General features: G+C 37.3%; 1 protein-coding gene across 9 annotated transcripts in view; it reads left to right on the top strand.

Moving 5' to 3' along the window:
* Positions 1–21,682, top strand: part of NSD2 (nuclear receptor binding SET domain protein 2) — a 100,089-nt gene that overhangs the window by 43,977 nt on the left and 34,430 nt on the right. For all 9 annotated transcript variants that reach the window (XM_077177800.1, XM_077177801.1, XM_077177806.1 and 6 more), the window contains 4 exons: positions 11,177–11,342; positions 15,347–15,513; positions 15,874–16,365; positions 20,658–20,802. In XM_077177800.1, coding sequence (XP_077033915.1) covers positions 11,177–11,342; positions 15,347–15,513; positions 15,874–16,365; positions 20,658–20,802 — 970 coding nt within the window. The remainder of the gene's footprint in view (positions 1–11,176; positions 11,343–15,346; positions 15,514–15,873; positions 16,366–20,657; positions 20,803–21,682) is intronic.

The raw sequence follows: 21,682 nt of genomic DNA, 5'->3' as shown, positions 1-21,682 counted from the left end.
TTCAAAAAATAAAAAGAAAAATGAATAAAATAAGTATGTGTTTTCAGGGAAAGGACTTGAATATTTCTTATCATCAGTTATTAGGAATTCCTGGTAAAGTACAGTTACTGTACTTGTCACAAAATGTGCAGCTTAGCTACCACAGGAGTCAGGATCTGTAGTTGTAGGATAAAATGAACTCAGTTATGTTTTCCTTTTTAATAGACTGTCTTGAGGTATCAGATCCTGTCTTCAGGCAAGTGATTACATAGGCTGTCTGGCTGATGTCACCAGGATCCCAAAGGAGAAGGACTAATCCACTAATCCTAAAAATCTCTTCTGGGTGATCCCTTCAGAAACAAGAGAAATAACTTCTTACCCTTTTTGGAAGAGTTTCTGAAATACTGTTTTGCATTAGCCCTTAGTAAAGGATTAAATTTAGCTAAGCCTTGAGAACTTGTTAGTGCTAAGCAGCTCATGATGTGCAGCAGTAATTGTTACTTCAGTACTTTAAATTGATTTTCTTAATGCCTCATTGGGAAAGTATCTTAAAGAACCACTTGTTCTTTTAAGAAGCACTAAAAAGCATACAGCATTGTACTGGTTTGAGGGGAGATTAGAAGCTGGGAGTATTCTCAGAGTGGCTACAAAATTAATTGCAGAAAACCTGAGTATTTGTTCAGGCTTTCCATACCAGACTTCCTGTTCTTGTATGTAAAAGTGGCTGATATAAGTGCATTTTTTATGTAAAACTGTTGTCCCAAGAAGTGGTCCCTAAATATATTTTTTGTCCTCTTTCTTCATAAACACATTGGTGGGAGAATCCAAATCAAGTATGAAGTAATATCCTGAAGTGTTGACAAAAAGACTGCCTAAGAATAGCACTACCAAGTTGGATCAAGGAGCCATTTAATTCAGCACCTCAGCTCAGGGTAGGGTTCAGTGGAGGAGGCATAATGGGAAATACAGAGATTGCAAATCATAGGGTGATGCTCCTTTTGGATCTATTCAGCCTCCAGCAGTTTGTGACTCAGAGCTTTCTGGAGCTGGTGACTTTGTATTTAATGGCTGTAGATGGCTGAATTCATGGAAGGAGCCCTTGGGTTCTTTTTGGGCCAGTGTGAGCTTTTTGCATCCTGTTCTGAAGTAACTGTACTGTTTTGCATCCAGTGCATGAAGGGCAATAAAGCAGCACTTCCACCTTTTCAATTTGCTGCCTACTTGTTTTGCTAGATTCTGCCATAATAATAGAAATAGGGGTCATGGACTTCTCTTACTGGTCATTGTGTAGATTTCTCACAAACTTGCTTTATTTTGAATTTCGGCTTGTCCAGTACTGGTGTGTTGTTCCATATATTTTAGAAGCAATTCCAGAATGCTACTTCGTGTTACCCTGTTTCTGCACTGTGCTGCCCTTTGGGTTCTGCTGTCTTGTGTTTTATTTTAGAATAAGGAACCAGAACAATAGAGGACATTCACAATATAAATGTCTTGTGAATGCATACAGTGGCATGTTAATGATTTTCTATATTGTTCTCAATTTCATTATTTTTCATTATAAATAATTCTTAGCATATTATTGATTCCTGACTGCTTCTGAACACTGGGCCAGGTTTCTGTAGAAAAGAGCTGACCAGATGTAGCCAAGTCAAATTCAAAGAATGTCAGCATCTCTTGCATTTTTTCATATTTATCATTGGTTTGTGCATTCCAGAGCTTTTTTATTTTGGTGTTTTGGGCATTATGGTGGACATGACAGATGAAGTAAAGTGGTGAGCAAGCCATCTTTGGAACAACTAACTTCCCTTTACATGTCAGCAGCAGATGGTGTTGAGAGATTAATGGCAGTTTCTGGTTTTATAAGCTGACCAGATTTATTGTCAGTTGTTGCACAGGTAATGTCATGATTTAAATGATTTAAAATCTCAGCTTTTCCTTTTCCTCCTCCTGTATTGGCCACTATAGGTTGGTTTGGCAAGGAATTTGCTGCTTGTTTCACTGTTTGTTGGGGTTTTTTTAGCCTTTCTCTTGCTCTGCTCAGTGTTCTGCTTAACCAAAATAATGCATGTCTAAGTCTGACATGTAGCAAGGAGTTAGATCTGCAGTTTAGGGTTGTGTTACTTGGATGGATTTACAGGCAGATATTTGGGAAACATTAGTGATCTGTACCAGATGTAATTTCTGGCCCTTATAGCCCCCTTCTGTCAAGAAAGAAAGATATTTTGTAGTAACCCTTAGGCGAAGTAGCAAAAGCAAAATATTTTGATCTGTCTTGGAGCAGTGGGTTCAACCTCCTTTACAAGTTTCCTTGTTTTAGAGTGGATTTTATGTAGGGCAGATGAACTTTAGGCTCTCCAAAAGAGGTCTTTTTCCACTGACACTAATTTTATGTTTGCCTATTACCATCTTTCATCATCTTTCAATTATAAATAAAGAGATCCAACTGGGCTAGCTTATATTTTTGCTTTTTGTCAATACCTAAAGTACCTACAGGAGTTGTGCTCCCATGCCTCATAAAATAGTAGTAGCTAAAACTGTATGTTGTCAATAATCAGAAATTAATTCCCTTCTCAGAAGGACTGTTTTTAAAAATTACTATTTTGAAAGTTCACTGGAAGAGGGAAAACTGAGTCTTTTGTATATCTTTGTTAAACAAGCCCTGCTGTGCTTGTGTGAGGAAGGGAATTTGTGACCTCATAGCAGCAACTAATGCTAAAAAAGCTTGATTTTATTTATTTTTTGCTGTTTTGTTTGTTTGGTAAATAAATGTCAACTTGAGTGTATGTTGTGGATGCTTGTGATGAAGTGAAACAATTTGGGATCTTAGTTCTGGTGGAATTGGCAGCACTTTGGTTATGTGCATCATGATTTTGCACTGCAAAGATTTGGGGTTTCCCAGGTTTTCTGTACATTTTTATTGCTGGAAATAAGGGATGTTTCAGAAATAAGCTTCAGCATTGCCAAGTTAAGGTCATGTCTGTCTGTTCAGGATTTTCTTGGTTGTCTTCCCCCACCTGTCTTAGGCTTATTAACCACTGATTTGGCATTTCATCTGTAGAGGAGGAGGCCCTGCTAGGTGAATGTAACAGGAGAACCTGTGAAAGTTCTTATGCCTGCTTTTAGTTATGGCAATTCATTTTAAAGGGCTGATCTCTAAAGCAAAGTAGTACTTGGACTATGTTAAGATATTAGCTAACTAACAGAGCCCTTTTCTGCCCAATAATTATTTGTTCTGTTTAAGCTTAGTCAGCTGCCTTCAGAAGTGTTCTTGTTATTAAAACAAAAAAGGTAGAGATAAGTCTCTGCCTTCCCCAGAAAAGTGTCCTGTAAATCCAGTGGCCTTTTGGCAGTGCTGTCTGGACGTGGGTTTTTCAGTTTTCTGGCAATATTAGGATTCAGACCATGTACCCATGCTGTCCTGCATGTCTGTGAGCTGCCAGGAGGAGGATACCTGTTCAGAAAGTGTCTTGGGAAAACTCTGTAAGGGTGTGGAAGAGTGCTACAGATGAGGTCCTGTTACAGATTCTGATCTTGAAGAATGTAGATAACATTCTTGCATCTTGAACATGCAGATAACAAGCTACATATGGATATGGCATTCTGAAAATCTGTAGGTATGCTGAGATGATTTAGCTTTCACTCTGTTATCCTGTGTGAAGTTCATATGGAAATTGTTCAGAAGCAATAATTTCTCATGCCAGAGTTCCTCATGGCTCTGCAGTTATGTTTTTACAGATTTCTGTAGCATCTTGTATCCACACTGTCTTTTATACCCAGATACCACATCAAAAGTTTAAACCTTTGAGGGTGGGTGAAGGTTAGATACACAGGATATAGGCAGAAATCTTTTCCTAATACTCAGTATAAAAGGTGGGGGTATTCATTATGATCAAACATTATCTAGTTTAAATTTCTGAAACATGGAACCTTCCATTAATAAGCCAGTAACTTAAAATTTAGGAGGTCATCTAAATGAAAATGCAGAAATTCAGTAAAACAGCTGAAAGAAACTCATCTCCATATTTTTAAGAAAGACTGAGGATTGGGAAGTGCTCCAGATATCACGTTTTACTGAATCTGTGAGTGATTGAGTCTGTTTCTCTTCAGCTCTTTACTCTGAAAGAAGAGTTGTGTCCTAGTTACTAAAATATCATTTAAAGTTTATGTCTGAAATACTTGCTTATATAGTGTTTGGGTAAAGGAAGACTGATTTGAGTAGACAGATTTGCTTTTAAATTGAGTTTTCTCATCTGCTAGAGACTTGCTAATGAGGGAACCAAAGCCAGAAAAAAAAAATTGAAATGGAACCAGGAGTTTACTGCTTGATTTGAAAGACAAATTTGAACTTCTGTCTTGTTTTAAAATCCACAACCTACATTCTGAAAAAAACCCATACATCCCTGTCTAAACTTGAATGAATTTTATTGTCTTTTGTTTACTTTCCCTCCTGGAGAGAAGGGGAGAGAAGGGTCCTGCATGGTGATACTCAGCCTGCTGTTCACTAACTGCTTTAGATGACTTTGTGGGAAGAAATGGAAGAAACAAACCCATTGTGATAAAACTTAATATGTGGTTCAAACAGCCTCAGCCAGCACAGAAGAATTTTCAGGTCTGCAGTGATTTTCTTCAGCATTTTTTGACATTCTTTTATAGCTTCACCATCTAAGCATGTTGAGGGGAAAAAAAATAATCTGGGTTGTGGCAGGAAGATAAGAATATACTGTCTTCTGCAAACATAATTTTTCACACTGTCAGATTTGACCTCCTTTTAGTGATAGAAGAACTTAAGTAAGTGGTTAGTAATAGAAGAAAGTGAAAGGTAACTTGATGAAATACATTTAATATAATTGCTCTCAAAATTGAATTTGGAAGATTTTAGTTAAATCTCTAGTTTGATATGAAACAATTACAAATCTGAGAAACTTAATAAGCCAATTCAGAATAGAGTTTGTTTGCTTCTCTGTTCTGATGTAGACATTTCATGTCCTCTTCCCCCTCAGCAGTCTTTCCTCACTGTACATTTTATGAGGTTGTTGCAGATTGAATTGTGCAGATATGGATGCAGTGGCCTTTTGGGAGCTGCAGTCCTTTGAATGCTCTGTTGTACTGTCCTCTTCTGTTTTACTGAAGATGGAACATAAAACTTTGCCGGTTCATTGCTTCTTTCTTTGTTTCCTCATCCTTCTCCATTTTGTAGTAATAATTCCATATTTTTCTGTAATCTTGTGAAGTTCTGGTTTACTCTTTACTCTTTTGCCTGAAACATTTTCTCTGTAGGCAGTGGTTTGCAAGTATGTAATTGCACAGCATTCTTCCATTACGTAGTGAACAGAATATAACAAGTGAAGAAGCTTTAGTTTTATTCTTAAAATATTCAGTCACTTGTCATACTATCTGAATATACTCCCCTACATCCTAGAATGTGGGAGATACTTGAATAAGCATAGGGCCTCTCAGGCCCTTTGGAGATAAACAGATTCACTATAATGTGGGCATTATCATCTTAAAAATTTAAAACAACTTAGGCAGTTAGGGTTGTGAGGATACTGTATTTTATAGGCAGAATCACATAGAATGAGCACATAGTATGAGACTTAATTTGCCACATTTTTTTATTTGAAGCAATAGTCCATACAGAGGAGTTTGCACTGCTTTTGATCAGCTGTAGTTGTAGTTTTGGGGTTTGAAGTGATTGGATTTAATGAGATTTTTGTCCCCAGTCACAGAGTGAGAAGCAGCCATTTCTCTGTGGGATGACAGAACATCACTCTTGGGACAGTACCTGTGTCCCTGGGTGCCTTGGGCTGAAGGCTGAATGTGGATTTGTCTTTTGGCATATGAAACTCCTGAAATTTTCACAAAATGAGAACATAATTGTTATGGTGGTTTTTTTGAGGAAGGAAGGATTGTTGTCCTGTTACTTTGGTTTGTTGTTTTTTTAGGTTATAATGTCCTTAGTCGTTGGGAAATTCAAGCAGTAAAATATTACAAAAATAATATTTTCTGTTCTGTTGCTGTCTTCTTCTGTAGACACACCAACCACCTCTCCTGAACCTCTGAAAGGAATGAAGTTTTTCTGTACTACCATTTCCTTAGTTCTCTATCTGTGTTGATAGACAAGGAAGACAAAACAAAACATTTTCACTTTTATTTTCATTACACAGGATCATAAGAGACAGTAGGAGTTTTAGCTGACAAAGCACAGCACAAGGAGATAGCAGGAAGAGAAAAACAATGTGTGTTTGTTCAGCAACCAGTCTTAGCTTTTTCCATAGTAAATCTTACCTTTTTCCATAGGAAACAAATAGCTTTGACTAAGTTTGTGTGTTCTAACTTCAATTCAGAATGCATTTTACTTGTATATATTCTCTTTAGGGGCCTTGGTTATTTTAGTTTAGTTTCTTTGTAATGTGAGGAGCTTTGTTTTACTGCTGGCCTGCAGCTGGACCTCCAGCAGTCTGTGTTTGCAGCAGGGCCCTCTGCTATAGTGAAAGTGGAAGTTCTTTGGTACAGAGTGAAACTGAATTGAAAATGAAAACGGAAATACCAGATATCTGCAGCTTAAGCTGTTCAATATGTACTTCCTAGTTACATTATACAGAAAAAAGCATTTGCTGTCTTCACTTGTCTTGATGGTTCATACTTTTTTTGTCCAATATTAAATTCTTATGGTGTTGTGGAGACTTGAGAACTTCACCAGTTCTCAGCATTGTTGTTTGCATAATCCCTTTGTGACAATTAGCAGAGGAATTTTTTTTATGATTTCTATAGCTTTTCAAGTTTATATAGTGAGGTAGTAGTTCTTTGATGCTCAAGGTAATTTGCAATAATTTTGAAGGGTTATAATTGCTTGCATATGTGTGCACATGAGCATATACACACAAAATAGCTGAAATACACACAAAACACCACTGTGTAGTTTTAAAAGAGATAAAGTAATCTCAATCTGACACCACCTACCTAATAAGCCTTCTAAGTGTTTTTTAAAACTCTACCTTTCTCTCTTGTTTACTAAACACTCATCATGGTGTTTTCATCGCAGAGTCTACAAACAAACCTAAAGCTCTCAATGCAGTAAAGATGCTGTCCTTAAATGAGTTTGGGTTTGGTCATTTAGAGAGACTTTTAAGCTTTGAAATGACCTATTATTCATGGTGTGTTCTTGTCTTATCATATTCAGACAGATTAAAACTAAATGGAAGTTGATTGGATTTTTTTGAGCAAATGTAGCCAAAGTTAATTAAATACTGGTGTTTTCTGTGGCCAAGCCACTTCTTTGGGCTGGTAGAATGCTGACAGCAGTGTTGTGAATTCTTGTCAATCTGCCTGTCACTCATTGCCTGTGAAAGTGCTGAGGGAATGACAAACAAATCTGTCATATGTTAAGGAAAGAGGAAAGGCATGTTAATTTTTTGTTTTATTTTTCAGTCCTTCTCAGCCTATTGCAGCTGATGCTTCTCCTCTAGTCATAATTTCTCAAAGGAAAACTCAGTTGCTGTAAAGGACTTCCTCAATTTTCACATTCCACATCCTCCTGGACAAAATCAACTTGAAATCTGTCTAGCTGCCTTTCCAAGCAATTGTTTCATTACTCCAGAAAGTCAGGAATTTCTGTGTCTGCCATCCTGAATAGTGCAAAGCCTGTGGAATGGTTTGTGTATCCAGTGTTAGGATTAGTGTGGGAGTCATCACCTCCACCTCAGCACTGCCCATCTTTGCAAATTCTCTGCAGTCTCCTGTTTGAAAGGGGAACAAAATCCTCAGATTCCTTAAAGTAGAAAAGAACTCTCATCCCAAGCTGTTTCCTTCTGATGTTTAGTGTAACTGGTTTAAAGTTTGGGGCTAGGGTGACTGAGGTAGGAGTTCCTCAGGCTGCAAAGCTTGCCTATAATTAAGGATGGAGAGGTGAAGGAGGTTCTGCAATTAAATGGTTTTAATTCTGGCAAAACTGCAGTTAAAGGTCATGGGATGGGGCATATGCCAGGCACTCTAGACTTACTTAGCAGTGACAGAACCAGAGAGTGTTCTGTGCTCCTCTGCAGCACAGGGAGGCTGCTGACATTGATGGGCAGGAGATCTAATTACAAATGAGAACAATTTCAAGAACAAAGAAGTTATGAAAAAGACACAAAGGAGCCAAAATTTGAGGAGAAGGCATTTTAAACTAGTTTGATTTTGTGTGATCTTCCTTTTCTTTACAGTTGTGTTCTGAGCCAGGAGTTTCCCATCTTAATTTGTTTGCTTCAATATCATCAGAGGAAGAATTGGTCAGGCCTGGCTGGAGGAGATGTTCCCTGCATTCTTCTTCCCTGCACTCACACAGCCCACAGGACTGTGCTTCTATTCTAGTCCTGCCTCTTCATCTTCATGGGTGCACTCAGATGCCCTGTGCCGTCTGAACACATATTGTTATGAGTTCAGGCTTCCCTAAACAACAATTTCTGTTTCCTTTGGGAGGAAAAAGAAACTGCAAGCCAAATTACTTTTCTTCTATACCACTTTGTAACTTGACAGTGATCTCCTATTCTTTAAAAATGCAGAGAATACAAGTGTCTTATAAAGGAGCTTCAGTCCTCAGTGTATGAGAAGAGAGATACCAGGAGGGGTTTGGGTGGCAAATTTGTTTAGAAATTATTTCTTTCCCCCCTTGCATTAATAAATAAAATAACCCTACCTGGATACTGAAGTAAAATCTACATATGACTGTAAAATCCATGTGACTGCATTTGGTTTGCAAAAATGTTTCTGAGAGAGAGTATTGAATAAACTGTTGGTGTCCTACAGCTGCATGTCCAAAGTACATGCCAGGAATTGCACCTCATTGGTTACTGTTGGGATACCTATGGAATACACCAGAGCAATTCCCAGAATGAGAAAATCAAACTAAACCACAATGGTGTGGTAAAGTAAGATGGAAGTGAGCAAGTGGTGATTTTTTCTATAGACTTCTTAAAAATCCTGTATGAGAGCTCCATGGATATTGAATGCTGGGTGTATTTTGCCATTTTTAACAGTATGAATGTTTTATCACTAAAAAAAAATGTAAGTACATCAAGCCCACCACAGATAAACCTTGCAGGTTTTGTCAGAGCCTGTCATTTTTAAGTTTTTTATCATGATCCAGTATAGTGAAAGAATTCTGGGCATTTCTAAAATTTTGTGAAGTGCTTGCAGACACATTGGAATGTGATATTCTCCCCTGTACTGCCACCCCTTTTCTATTATGCTGCAGTTAGAAGCGCTGCTAGAGCCTTTTCATTATTCCAGGCAGCTCCCTCTCAGACTAGAGTCATAAATCTTTGTAGCTTAGTTGCACTTTCTGAAGAATACAGGGAGTCATAAATTAAAAATGAGTTTCAGACTCCTGAGTAACTTCCACATTTCTGAAAAGTTGATTCATTGAAAAAAAATCCCATCCTACCTCTTCAGCTGAAATGCTGAAGTTGGTTTGTTGTTTTAAGATTAATGTTTTTCCAGACCTGCCCCTGACATAAGGGCTTCTTAATTTTTGGCTTTTAAGCATAACTTTTCATACCATGTTTAACTGCTAGAAAGAGCATTTGATTTTTCACATCTGCTTGGAACCTTTTAGATCTGTTGAGAGTGCTGGACTTGAGGCAAGCTCACAGGAGGAGTTTTCTGACAGTCTTAGAGAATCCTCAGAGAGCCAAAAACCTTGAGACATGGGAATGTAGCTCCAGCTGGAGTCACATGAACCAAGTCTGAATTCATCAGAAAAGCTGAATCACTGGATGAGTAATTGTCCCTAGCAATCAGAGGACATGGCTTCATGTATGTTTACCAAGAAAAGTTTTAAAAGCTTTGAGAAATTGATTTCTAAGTACATTGAGTTTTAGGGGGTTTGACTGGATGTACCTCTTATGTTTGAGTTGCAAATAAATGTCTATGCAGTTGCAGCACATCAGAGATTTTAGTTGTTTGTGTTTGAGATATAATGTGTAATTATTTATGGGAGTATTTGCTGGATTTGAAAATATGTACAAGGTAAAGTGACCTACTCTGATTCAGCATAATGCTCCAAGTACTTGTTTATAAATTCTAGATTTCTGCTCTCTTAACTGTCTTCTTTCTTTCCTCTTGCCTCTTCTAATTAATTTTAACTGCCTTCTGAATGATGAGCTGGTATTATACAAGATGAATGATAAATGTTGCATATAAATTTACTACTAGAAAATTAAAAAGGAGATTCAAAATACGTGATTTTATAAAATATGTGATAGGTGTGTAATGAGATACATTCTGTGCTTTTTTCCAGAGTTAATGCTTACCTAGATAAAGGTGCACTCTATTTATATCAAATATTACAAATGAATCCAAAGAGACAAAATGCAGCTAACTCTGTGAAATGGTTTTAGTTGGTGAATAATGTCTGTGTTGCTGAACTTTATTATGTAGTAAAAATGTGTCTGTCATAGGGCAACATGAAACACCCTTGTAGCTAATTTCTATCCCTTGAAGTGGAAATAGTTCTGTAATTGTTTTCCAACAGCTAAAATAGCTTTACAGCATCAATGGAGCACTCACAAACTTTTACTGTTGGAACTGGAACAGAAAAAAAATCTCACAAAAGTATGTGGGGAATGGTTCATGTTACAAGTTCTCAGTATGTGAAAAAACAGCTGAAAGATGGAGGGCTTAGGGTTTTAAACCTGGTTATTTTTGTAGTTTCTATTCAGACATAAAGACAATATTTCATTCTGTTCTAGTCTGAGAGTTTTGTTTGGTTTTGGTTTTTTGAGGTTTTTTTTTTTTAATCTAATAGTACATTTGTGTGTATAGCACTTAACTTGATTAATAATATTCGATACAGAGGGAGGTTGACTCTTCCACATCTACATCCAGTGCTCAGGTAATGTATTTGAAATCAAATTAAGCCTTCCTGATGGTCTCTCAGAAGTTACTTGAAAAGATAAAGGCAAACCACAGCTCACTTGCCAATATTTTAAATTAAAAACAAAACTGTAATTGGAGTGTGGATTTTTTTCACTGTTAGAGAACAAAAGCTATGACTTAAAGTTTAAAGTTTTCATTACACATGAAGTCCAATTATTGTTTACTAGCAAACATGACAGCACTTTATTCTTATGAACTATTTCTTATTTTCCTCCTTCTATTACCACTGACACATATCTGAAAAAAAGATGATCGGTTTGGCTTTTCTTTTTTTCTTTTTAAGGCTCCTGCTAAGAGAGATCAAACTCAGAGTACCATCAAAGAGGAAAAAGTCCATCTGTTGAAGTATAATATAGGAGATCTAGTGTGGTCAAAAGTGTCTGGTTTCCCATGGTGGCCATGTATGGTTTCTGCTGATCCTGTTCTCCATGCCTACACTAAATTAAAAGGTATGTCATTCAGATTGCTTCAGGTAAACAAAATGATTGCTTTGGAAAAATTCTGTTCTTCATCTATGCAGTTGATCAGCAACTTGTTGTCAGCAGGAATGTTAAAATAATGTAAATGCTATTCTTGAGCATATAGCAGTGTGTCTTAACTCAAGCGTTCTCTGAAAGATACCAAAATTGTGAGCTGTCAAACTGTGTGGATCTTCTTAAAAAAAAGAAAAAAAACCCAAACCTAAGAGTGTTTTCATTGTTTCTGTGGAGATGCTTGGTAAATTGATACAGGCTAAAAATTTTATTAAAGCTGATGGGAATTAAATATTCCTGATGATTGTTATTTACTAAAAGAAATCCATAATTCAGGCAGCTAAATTTTCTCTGATTCCTAGAGTCAGTACTGATATCTACATACAATATTAGTTGATTTTAAATACAGGAACTACCAAGTGTTAATGAAATTTTTAGGTATGAGTCTGTACAATTTCTTAATCTCGTTTGCACCTTTTTTCTCTGTTCTGATACCTGAAACTTTTGAGGCTTTAGTAGCAATAAATATTTAGACTACATATTAAGAAATAGTTGGAAGGGCTGAAAGCAGTGAAGCATTGGGGTGGATTGCCCAGAGAAATGGTCTGATCTCATTCAAAGGAGTTTTTAAGAACAAATGGAATTAATATCTCTAGAATTATAGCTAGATTCAAAATAGGTAGTAAACTAAATGGCTTCTTGAGAACCTTTTCAAGCATTCATAATACAGTTGTTGGAATGGTTTTATTGACTCCTCAGACAAATTTTCCTTGTTGCAGTCTTTCAGAGTTTGGATCAGGCAGTCCCTGTCATTTTTAGTCTTTGGATTATTAGGTCTATTATGACATAAAGAGATGGATTTTGAGAGTAGTAGAGCTGTGTAATTGTTCCTAACAATTGCTCTGTTCCTTGAAAGGAGCAGGGTTTATGTTCATTATCCAGAATCTTTGTGGTGCATCTTTATCAGAAGCTATAGAAACAGACCCAGGAAAACGCAGTACCAAAGTCTGAATGCAGCCTGTGGAGCACGAGCAGAAAGAAGGGCCCATGTAGTTTGTAATGTTAATTTCCCTCTCTTTGAAGTGATGGGAATGATGGTCATTTCTCATATTTGCTCTGGAGTGGGTTTGGGCCTGCCTTTTCCTTTAAGAGTTTTTAGTCAGGGTCTGACAGCCATCCTGACTAATAATACATTCTGATGTGTGTATTTTATCAGTAGGTATTTTCAGTCTTACCTTCCACCTACTCTTTATTGTTTAGGCACTATCAAAAGTCTCTTCTTGCAAAAAGAAAAGGTCTTTTATCAGGGAGTTTTAGAAACACTGAGCTACATCTCTGTATTTGTCATTTCTAGGCTTAGGATCAAGTGTTTATAAAGCAGTCTGAATTTTTGGATGTTGCTACTTGATTTGATCATTCCAGCTGATTAGGCTTAATAAAAATTAATAACTTTCAACTTTTGGGAAGTACATTTTTGTGTAAGAAAGTTCACTGAGTCTGGCTAAAGCTCCATCTCACTGAATATCCTGTCTCTGGCTGTGGTCAACCACAGATGCTCAGATACAGAGAAGCACCAGGGAAGTGGTGGGTTCCCAGAACACTCTCCCAAACTGCCAACAATTCGTTGCTTCAGGATTCTGTGGGCCAAAAATTAAGTTTCCCTATGTAACAACCATTCATGAATATCAGAAAATCAAGGCAACCCCGATGATGGGGAGAAATGATGCATCTGACTCCATTGATATCAGAGGGCTAATTAATTACTTCATTATACTATATTATTCTATACTGTATTACACTACATCTAAACTGAATCTGCACAAGCACTCAACCCAACAAAACTGCCCAGAATCTCTGACTGCCAGCCCACAGTCCTGACACACACATGGGTTCAATTGGTCAATGAATCAAAACACTCACACCAGAATCCAGTCACCAATTCCCTTCAGGTAAACAATCTTCCACAATGCATTCCACTTGTTCCAAAACATAGGAGCAGTAAATGAGATAAGAATTTTTTTCTTTCTCTGAGGCTCATAGAATGTGAATCCCAGAAAATCCTTAGGAAGTTGTGCCTTGCTTTACTCTGTGAAGAGAAATGAGGCCACAAGTGAATGTCATTATTTTATCCAGGAGCATTGGTACAAATTCAACTCTCAGAGGATACCTGAAGATTCACCACTAGGTTTGTGACTCTAGTGGCAGGCACTATTACTTAATCTCCTTAATTAGGCAATTACAGCTGTGCAGCATTACAGTGCAAAAGGAGCACAGTGCCTGCCTGCTTGGCAAATGGACTCTTGGCAGATCTTTACAGGAGGTTGGAAACCTCGGCTGTGGCATCTCTGTATGCAGCCAGGGCATCCTGGTAGAATACACAGATTAAGTCATAAGAGCTCTGTAGTCACTACTTAAACATTTTCTTGATGAGCACAAATTAATTGCTGTGCAAGGCAATTGTTCCTGACTACACCACACTGGAACAACATATGTTAGACTACTGATTGGATGTGTGATGGTTATGATCCCAAGACTTTCCCTCTGCCCTTCCTCTAGATTCTCATATCTGAACTCAGATGAGTCATTAGAATTCTTGTAGTACTCATAGATGTTTTTATATATAGTGTAAGTTTGTAATTGTTATAAAACATTCCATGTATATATTAAAATTTTTGCCCATACCATTAATTATGTTGATTTCATGTTACCCTTCCAGATGCCATATTTTACAGGATTAATCCCCTATTAAAATAATCACCATTATTGGCTGAATCAACATGAAAAGGAAGTTCTTTTCTAACTCTAGAAACCCCAAAAATAGAGTATGAAGCAACCAACTAGATCTATTTGGTGACTAAGCCTGAAGACATGCAATGGAATTCCTAATGGAATCTAGACCTAGTTTGAAGTCACCTGTAACAGAATTGTGGCTGTTATTTGTACCTACTGGGTGTCCATCCTTCCCTGAGTTTGTCTGCTGTCCAGTCTGTGTGCTGAACAAACTGGTGTGGTGACACTGGAGGAACCACAGGTACTGTAGGAAGCATATTTGATCCAGCAGGATTGAATTTGCAAACACAGAAGTGCAACTTAAAACCTTTTCTATTTTTAAACAAGACCATAATTTGAACACTTAGCAAACCTACAAGTTCTAATGAACAAGGTGTTAGAGGACATCTTAAGTGTGATCTCTTACCTCTGCCTTTTAGAAATTCATTGTTAACTATGAACCCTTTGATGAGTTTTGGAAGTGGTTTCTTCCCCATTCTCTGTAGAATAGCTGAGACCTTTGGAAAGGAAAGGTTGTATGCCTGTATCATGCCACAGTGAGACAATGTTCCTTCTGTTTTTCTAGGGGGAAAAAGGGAATATTTTTAGTTTTAGAAGAAAAAATGCTTCTTATTTAGATGTCAGAATCGTACTCTTATCCGTCCAGTCTCCCTTCTGCCAGCCAAATCCTTTAATGATTTCTTTGATTCCTGAAAAATCTTGATTAATATGAAGTTTTGCTTGCAAGGGTTATAACCAGATGAAGTATGTGTCTCTGTTAAAGAATATCAAAAGATAAAGTTTAGGAGATGTTGAGAGGAGGCTGAGTGCACAAGCTCTCCAAGCTGTGGAACTTTCTCAGTGTTCCTTGAGAACTGAATGCTAAATTCATTTTCAGAAACACCCAGACCTACATGTAAAGTTAATATACATGGAAAACTGACAGGTGATTGTAACCTCGAGTTAATTTAGCCAAGCATGTTCTTGCTGGAAATTAAAATTTCCAGCTCAAATTATTGAGCTTTTGGGTCAGACTTCATAACATTATCTTTCAGAGACTTTCAGGCTGATTTAAGTGTGTTTTTGAAAGGTTATCCAGTTTTATTGTGCTTTTGTTATGGCAACTGTAGCAGCTTACAGACTTCAAGTCTGCAGGGGCTTACCAGAGTCTAGATCTTAAATACGTGTGTTTTTTTTTTTTAAATTTTCAGGACAGAAGAAGAGTTTTCGTCAATATCACGTTCAGTTTTTTGGAGATGCCCCAGAGCGAGCCTGGATATTTGAGAAGAGCCTGGTGCCCTTCAAAGAAAAAGACCAGTTTGAACAATTATGCCAAGAGAGTGCAAGACAAGCCCTCACTAAAGCAGAGAAAATAAAGGTAAGAGGTTACCAAATCAGGCAAGATTTGGAGCTTTTTATTTTAGCATTACAGAGATGTACAGATATAAATAGGTATTATAAAAAGCTTAAAGACAGCTTGTTTTACAGGAGTCTTACATTTCATTTATAGATGCAAAGGATGGGGTGATTTACCACTGTTTGTTACTCAGTAAACATCAGTACTCTTCTGCTTTGTCATGGATTCATCTGTGGTATCAGTAGTGTCCAATACAGCTCCGTTTGAGCTCTGAATTACAGACCTGCATGGCAGTTAGTCTCTTGGGGTTGTTTGATGTTCATGTCAGCACTTTGCAGTCACAGGTGGGCAGATTGCTCACAGGGCTGTCTCCTGTTGCAGATGCTGAAGCCGGTGTCGGGGAAGCTGCGGCCGCAGTGGGAGATGGGTGTGCAGCAGGCCAGTGAGGCTGTGGCCATGACGGTGGAGGAGCGCAAGGCCAAGTACACCTTCATCTATGTCAGGGACAGACCCCACCTCAACCCTCGAGTGGCAAAGGAGGTTGGCATTGCTGTGGAACCCTTGGAGGAGATGGATGAGTCATCCTACTCACATGAAGAAACCACTCCAAATCTGAAATCAATGAAGGAGTCTGGCATTCCTAGCAAAAGGAGGAGAAGGACATCAAAACTCTCTGCTGCTGATGATGTGCAAGAGAGCAGTCAGTTGGAGGATAAGAATACTACTCCTCAAAAGTCATCTGAACAGGCAGAATCCAAAAGAGGGATTGGCTCCCCTCTCAATAGAAAGAAAACTCCAGCGTCTACTCCACGAAGCAGAAAGGGCGATGCAGTATCTCAGTTTTTGGTCTTTTGTCAGAAGTACAGAGATGAGGTTAGTCTCTTTTAGCTGTTATTATTGTTGATTGCCTCTTCTCATTTCTGTACTTGAAGAAACTACTTTCCTTTAGTAAAAAAAAATTAGTTATAACTGCACAATCCGTAATACTCTGGGTTTGACAAGGTATGCCTGCATCAAATCTTATTCTAGACAGAAATAGAGAAAGAAGGGAATGTAAGTGAGCAATGTAAACAAGATGGTGATAACTGCTTTTGTATTTCAAGCAAAAGTTGTGTTAGTATCTTCCCACATAAACCAATAGTCCTTTGCATCAGCCATGTTTTGTCTTTAATGTATGTACAATACAATACATATGCATATGTATATACTCAGGCAAATACAACTAAGATTATGCTGTTCATGGCAATCTGCTTTTAGATAGCTTTTACATTCTTACTGAGGACATGGCTCAGTTGATTCTGTGTGTTCCCTTATCTTTGAACACCTCAAAACTTAATTTACTTATCCAGAGAATTTTTTACTGAGCTTCAAAAGAAGCTGCTTACCAAAGCTTGTAAAAATCACTGTCAGTGTGTGCAATCCTCTGGGGCAGAAACTAGGTCCTCTTGAGGCACTTACACTCCAATACAAGGTGGAATAAATAAAATAATATCTTATTATCAACTTTTTTTAAGGAAGACTTAAATGTGTAAAAAGCACTACTGCTGGCATAGCTCATAACTTTAAAATCAGGACTTGCCATTTTTCTTCCTTACAACCATTTACAGTACTGTTCCATGATCTGAAGCTAGAGTGATATCTTATTTTTTCTTGTACTATTACATACTGTTCACAGAAGGATCAGGAAGTTAGTGCTGACTTTGTCATACTCTTTAGCTACTGAATGGTTGACTTCATTAGCATACTTTATTAGAAAAGAATTAATAGATGCAAACTTTATAAAGAAATATTGGAAAGCAGATTCTGTTGGATGGAAGTCAGTTAATTGTGGTTCAGCTTGGGATCTTAAGGTGATACTGAGAATGAAATATTACTTAAGGTGATATTGAGAATGAAAATGAGCAGTGTTACTTTTAGTGGCTTTGGTTGAATTGAGAAAAGCACTGGCATTGTAGTTTGCTGGCTCTAGAAAGGAAAGGGTTTTGTAGCCAGACCATTAAATGCAGATTTTGACACATTATTTTTGAAAAGCTGTGTGGGTAAATCATCTGTCTCATGTTGGAGACACATGAGTTCTATTCACAGTTCTTCTGTAAGTGACATTGCAAGAGGGAATTACCTTGGCCTTCAATGTACGTAGCAAGAAGTCTTTGGCAGTATTGAGGGACATACAATTGCTTCTCTGGAAGAAATGAGATTATGATGGCTGGCTTTATGGACTCCTAGCCAAACACACCTTTGCAGAGAAGAGATGTGCTGAGTCTCTGGTATTTCTATTTTCTGTGCCAGTTATCAGGCTTCGTTCCCTACTGTGGTTATACTGTAATTCTCAAATTAATAGATGGAAAATATGAAGACTATTAGAAAATATGAAATTGAGGAAACACTTTTTCTTCAGTGTCATTTCAAGAAATTGAAAAACTTTCTTAAACTTGAAATTCTCACTGATGATAGTGGCTAATGTTGCACAAAGTTTAAGTAGAAGGAAATAAGTTTAAAAATATTACGTATTTTTAGAGAGAGGACATCCTACCATTTTTGCCTAGAATACCTTTTAATAAGATCTGTCATGAAAACCCAAATCTGCCTGAATGTGTGATGCATTCTAACAGGTACAGAAACACTTCTGTGGGTAGAACAGAACTAGGTTGTGAAAGCTGCAGATACCTCTGACTGATCATCAGAACCTGTCTTCCCTTTGTCATGATTGGAATTTGATTGGCAAAGTGAGGAAACACCAACTTAGATATTTATGCATTTTTGCCTTTCATGTTGCTTTTAAACTGGCAGGTTCATGCCATTGGTGGAAGGTGGAGATTCTAACCTAAGATTTGGAGTGTCCCCTTCTGTTAGGCTTATCTGGTTCAACTTGCATGACTTCCACCAAGAGTTTATTGTGTTGTGTTGTAGATGTTCTGATGCAGTAGAAAGAGTGATAATGTTGGCTAAAAAACAAACCTGGTTTTGAGCTGCTTGTACCGGTGGCATTGGAGAGTTTAGTGCATGACTTTCTTAGTATTTGCATGTAGAAACTGAGAAAAAAGGAACATTACAGACCCAGAAGAGGCTCTCTGTCCCCAGTCTTGGGAAGGGATGGAAGTGAAAGGGATGGCTGAAGACTCCTCTTGTGGGGCCTCTAATAATACCAAGCTCTCTTAAAAGTAGAGGCATTTCTGCTGTGTCTTGCTTGGAGTCTAGCTTGGCTCTGTGTGGTAGTGAGATTCATATTTGGGTTTGATTTTATTATTATTATTTAACTGCTGGAGAATGTTTGTAATGATTTAAGAAACACACTTCCCACATCCCTGAGGGAGGTGCTGAAAGCTTGGAGCACTTTTGTGGTTTTAGTGGTGCATTAAGTATTTTGTGCTGTTACCAAAGGAGTAAAGATGTATTTTGTGCTATTGTATTGTGTGCTTCCCCTGTGAAAAATACAAGACTAGTAAGCATTGGAAGGAAGTGTCTGACTGAAGATAAAGGTATCATTCAAGTGAGAGGCAGAGAGCTACACTGTTTACATTAATTGATTTGGGCCTTGAGTCTCCTGTGAGGAAAATTAAGGAATAATTTCACTAATATGGAGATTTTGGAGAAGACTACTGAGCATTTTCCTTGGAGGCCTTATTTGAAAGGGTCCCTTCACCATTAAGAATTTTGAGTGTCTTTTCCTTGTCATTTCACAGTGCTGCTAGGCAGCTGAAAGTTACTTTTCTTCTTATTTTGTTGAGACTGGAGGTAATGTTAACGTGTATCTCATTTCTCTAAGTAAATCTAGTTATTTCTTCTCTGTGCCCTCATTGAGCACAATGACCTGTACATTTGTGACAACAGTCAAAATTGATGCTAATTTCATGTTCTGAAGAAGTGAGACTTGTGGAAGGGGGTATCTTGTGGGTTTATGTTCCTCCCTTTCAATATTGTGAATCCAGTTGTTGGATTTTAATCAAAATTGAGTAGAGGCTTTCAAAGGTAGTTGTACTCCTCAAGTCTTATGCAGATGGATTATGCCAGATAGAAACAGGACAGTTCTTAGTACTTTACTAGGAGAAAAATTAATGCATGAGTTTCCATACTAGACCCTGACCAATAGAAGGAAGGTACTGCAACTATTTTAACACTTGGAAAAGCAACAGTCACACTTGCATCCTGTTTGGTAACAGGAAATGTAGTTTTAGGACCCTAAATTATAAGAAATTAGGTTAAATAATTTCACCTTATCAGAAAAATTGTATTTCTGTTCTTTGAATGGTGTTACTCTTTGAACAATTGGCTTTCTTGGCTTAGTTTTAATTTGCTCTGTGTTTTTGGGGTATCAGTTGCATCACTCAGATGGGATTTTGGGGAATGCTGGGTAATGAGAGGAGAAGGATTGTTTTTAAACTTACTGTTTCATTTCTGCACAAGCATAGAGTTTTTGATTTGTATGATTAATCAAATCTGATTTTCCTTAAGTAGAAGTAGGGGTATACTGAAGGAGTTTGGGAGGATTTTTTTTCCTTTTTTTTAGTATTGGTGTTTTGTTTTGTTTTTTTGTTGAGTATACTTCTAGAAACTCTATTAAACTCCATGTTGATGGATATTATGTGTCCTGCTTATAACATTAAAAAAGATGCACAGCTTGTGCATTCCTAGTGCTCATATGCATAATACAAAAATGATGAATCAATACAGGGAAATCTTGCATCAGATGCTAACTTATGTAAATCTCTCTGCTGAGTTAGGTGTACTGAGTTCTATGATTAATGAGTTTTGCTCTGAATTGATGGATTTCTTTCTAGGCAAATGTATATTCCAGTATTGCTTGCCTGTCATTTATGGATCTATCTTTAAACTTCATTGAGAAACAATACCCTTTTTTTTAATGACCACAGGACAAGATTTATACTTACTCCCCTTACTCCAGTTTTTGAATGGCAAAAGGCAAATAGATACTTCCAAAATTAGTCTTAATATTTCTCAATAAGCTAGTTGATTTTTTTTTAAAAGACAGACAGAGAAGTGGTTATTTAAAGCAAAACTGGATACAGTAGGCTTTATTCTAGTTCTGTCTACAGCAGAAATATTAGATGTTGCTTGTATCCAGTTTTCCAAAGTGATGGAAGTGTGTACACCATTCTTTCCAATGGTCACTTTTTTTTAATTCAACCCTATTTCTGCATGTATAGGTGGTTGCTGAACATCCAGATGCTTCAAGTGAGGAGATTGAAGAGCTGCTCGAATCGCAGTGGAACATGCTTAGTGAAAAACAGAAAGCTCGCTATAACACAAAGTTTGCCATAGTGACCTCTCCCAAATCTGAAGAAGACTCTGGTAAACGTAAAACTGTGCTAGTGTACTCTAACTAAATTTGATATACATAGTGGCATTAAACTAAGCACATATTTGAGACCCTGTAGGGAAAACAGCTTTCACTGTTTTCCAGTTTTAATTCTTGGTGTTTGTGCCAATAGCAAAGGAATGCCAATGGTTACAATAAACGCAACCCATGAAGTCTACATTTCTTGCTCATTGTTCTGAAAAGTTGTTATATGTAAACCTTCTGCTGTTTAGACATTGCTGATTTCTCATTCTTCTTCTGCCCATAAGCAGCTGCCATTGCATCCACTGCTTGTTCCAAGTGGATGGTGGGAAGGGAAGATGAAGTGTTAACTGCTAGTAAAATTTGAGATGTCGTTTTTATAGAACAGTTAGAAACAGTTTAAAAAATTTAATCAGTGCTACACCTTTTCTTCATATATGCCTAAAGTGTATTACTTCACATCATCATCAACTCAGGAAGAACTATTCCAGACTTTATTCTGTACCCTTCAACTATTTGGCATTTTATTGTGCTACTCAAAGTTTTTAGGACTTTGTGCAAGTTTGCAAATACTTTATTTTTTTTCTCCTTGTATTTTTGTTGTTTTTTTCTGGTGTTTGTTTTTGATGAAAAGTCTCGATTGTTTTCCAAAATATTTGAGGGGGTTTGGAGTTGCTTATTTGAGAAAGGAGGAGGAAGAAGATAGTTTGCCATTTGCATGAACTTTATCAAATTTAACTAGCTATAATTTTTGAAATTTAAATAGCTTTACAGCACTGTAAGAAGATTTATATGGAAGTATTAGAAGCCAACAGGTGCTGCTTTGGGCAATGACAAGAATGAGAGGGAGTGTTTGAAAGTTTGTGAGACTTGGAAAAATTTGTATAAAAA

Source organism: Agelaius phoeniceus, chromosome 4, assembly GCF_051311805.1.
Source record: "Agelaius phoeniceus isolate bAgePho1 chromosome 4, bAgePho1.hap1, whole genome shotgun sequence".
Taxonomy (NCBI): Eukaryota; Metazoa; Chordata; class Aves; order Passeriformes; family Icteridae; genus Agelaius; species Agelaius phoeniceus.
The sequence above is the reverse complement of the archived record's forward strand: the minus strand, read 5'-3'. Positions and strand labels throughout refer to the sequence as shown.